The 1982-nt window shown below is 31.1% G+C and overlaps 1 protein-coding gene across 1 annotated transcript; it reads right to left on the bottom strand.

The window, feature by feature from the left end:
- Positions 1-681: 681 nt before the first annotated feature.
- LOC112689731 (zinc finger BED domain-containing protein 5-like) lies at positions 682-1612 on the bottom strand. Its single transcript, XM_025563558.1, has 2 exons — positions 1322-1612; positions 682-855 (listed from the first exon to the last, which is right to left on the bottom strand). The coding sequence occupies exons 1-2, from the start codon at positions 1610-1612 to the stop codon at positions 682-684; spliced, it is 465 nt and encodes a 154-aa protein (XP_025419343.1).
- Between the last annotated feature and the right edge of the window lie 370 nt (positions 1613-1982).

Raw genomic sequence — 1982 nt, 5'->3', positions numbered from 1 at the left:
TGGTTTTTTTTATCTAAAAATAAATCTCATATTTCAAGTATTGATTTTAATTGCTCAATGTTTTTTGTATTGACTACAGCAGAGATTCTCAAACTTTTATAAACACTGTAACCCTTTTTATCAATAAATTTTTTTGGGTACCCCTTCTTAGTTACTAAATTAAAATATATATAAAAAAATTTAAAGACTTACATAAATTATTATTTCATTAATATTAAGTTACGAAGTACCTCAACTGGGAGGCCTTTCATTCCGTCATTTCCTGTTATTTCATTTATTATATCACTTAAGCTTATTGTTCTACATGTAACAGATTGCTGAATTAAAAAAAAAAAAAAAAAAAGATTAAGTTATTAAATACCAATATACAAAAAATTTTAAAAACTATAAGCGTTTATTTTCAAAGAAATGAGTGAGTTGGGTGAGCTTGTTTCTGTTGGCACAGTTTATCAATATTGGGTTCTAATTTAGTTAAATACAATCTTAAATCATCTTCTACATTTAATTTATTTCTATATTTACATTTAACATAAGTTAAACTTGAAAAACCTCTTTCACATAAATAAGTGGTGGAAAATCTAACTAGAAATTTGATAGCAGTACTAGACAGTTCTTTTTGTTCTTTTCCAACACAGATCCAAAAATCTAACAATGTAGTACCCAAATTTAAGAATTTGTTTTTCATCCAGGGATCACACGAGACTTCAATGAGCTGCTCCTTTTCAAAGTAGTCAGTTTAGTGTCTGTAGCATCAACATCAAAGGGATCACGTATCCAGTCATATTGTTTCTCCAAAGGCGGAAAATACTCTCTTATACGGATCTTCAGTGCATTCAAGTGCTGGACCATTTGAGTCTTGAGTTCAGTAAAATTACATAAATTTTTCTTATTATCTTGCAAAAATATATTCAATCTTACAAACGACTCACAGTTTTTTTTTTTTTGTATTTATTTTTCCCAGAGAGTGATTTTTTTAATCATTGTATTGGTTTTTTTTCTACATGTAAAATATCAGAAATACTGTCCTACATGTATAAATTCCAGATGTTGAGTTTTTCAAAAATATCACTTAAATAAGCGCCAATTTTAAAAGCCAATTAAATCCATTAATTACTGAAGAAAAATGCGATTTGTGTTCTGTTAAAAAAATATGCAATTCTTCGCGGAGTTCAAACACACAGGACAAAACGTTTCCCCGTGATAGCCATCGTACTACAGTGTGAAGCAATAAATTTTCATGAAGGCTCCCCATATCCTGACATAGAATTTTCAAGTAGCAAGATTTTTGAGGCCTAGTTTTAATGAAGTTTACAATTTTTACACTCTGATCAAGGACTTCTTTAAGTTCCTCAGAGAGGTGCTTAGCTGCCAAAGCCTCTTGGTGAAGAACACAATGAGTGAACTTACACTCAGCTGAAACTTTTTTAATATGGCCTACCAGCTCTGTGATGTGACCACTCATAACCTTGGAACCATCCATACACATTGACACACAATTTTTCCATTCAAGCTGGTGTTCAGAAAAAAAAGAATTTAGCAATTTGAAAATATCTTCACCTTTTGTAGACGTTTTTAAGTGTCTTACAAAATAAAAGATCTTCAAATATTTCATCTTGGAATATACCACGAATGAAAACGATCAGTTAGCCTAGGCCAGCGACATCCGTGCTTTCGTCGAGTTGTATCCCAAAGCAAGGGCTACCTCGAATTCTTCGAACAAGTTGTTCTTTTGTGTCATACGCCATATCATTAATTCTCCTTGAAACTGTATCATTTGATAATGGAATTTTTTTAATTATTTTTGCCTCTTTTTCTCCAAACATGCAAGAAACAATTTCTACTGCGGCTGGAAGGATTAAGTTTTCGCCAATAGTGTGGTTTTTCTCAGACTTTGCGATCAAATGACTTACTTTGTAAGAAGCTTTTAGTGCATTTTCATTTTGTTCTGCACCAAAAAACTGTTTTATATTGTTTTTCCTATT

The sequence above is a fragment of the Sipha flava genome, unplaced genomic scaffold (assembly GCF_003268045.1).
Source record: "Sipha flava isolate LNK unplaced genomic scaffold, YSA_version1 46_pilon_pilon, whole genome shotgun sequence".
Lineage (NCBI taxonomy): Eukaryota > Metazoa > Arthropoda > Insecta > Hemiptera > Aphididae > Sipha > Sipha flava.
Note: the sequence above shows the minus strand (reverse complement) of the source record. Positions and strands in the feature narration are given on the sequence as shown.

Coding starts and splice junctions, on each gene's coding strand:
- LOC112689731 (XM_025563558.1), bottom strand. CDS start 1,612: ATGAAATATTTGAAGATCTTTTATTTTGTAAGACACTTAAAAACGTCT. Junction 856..1,321: donor AAGAAGTCCTTGATCAGAGT/GTAAAAATTGTA, acceptor ACTGAACTCAAG/ACTCAAATGGTCCAGCACTT.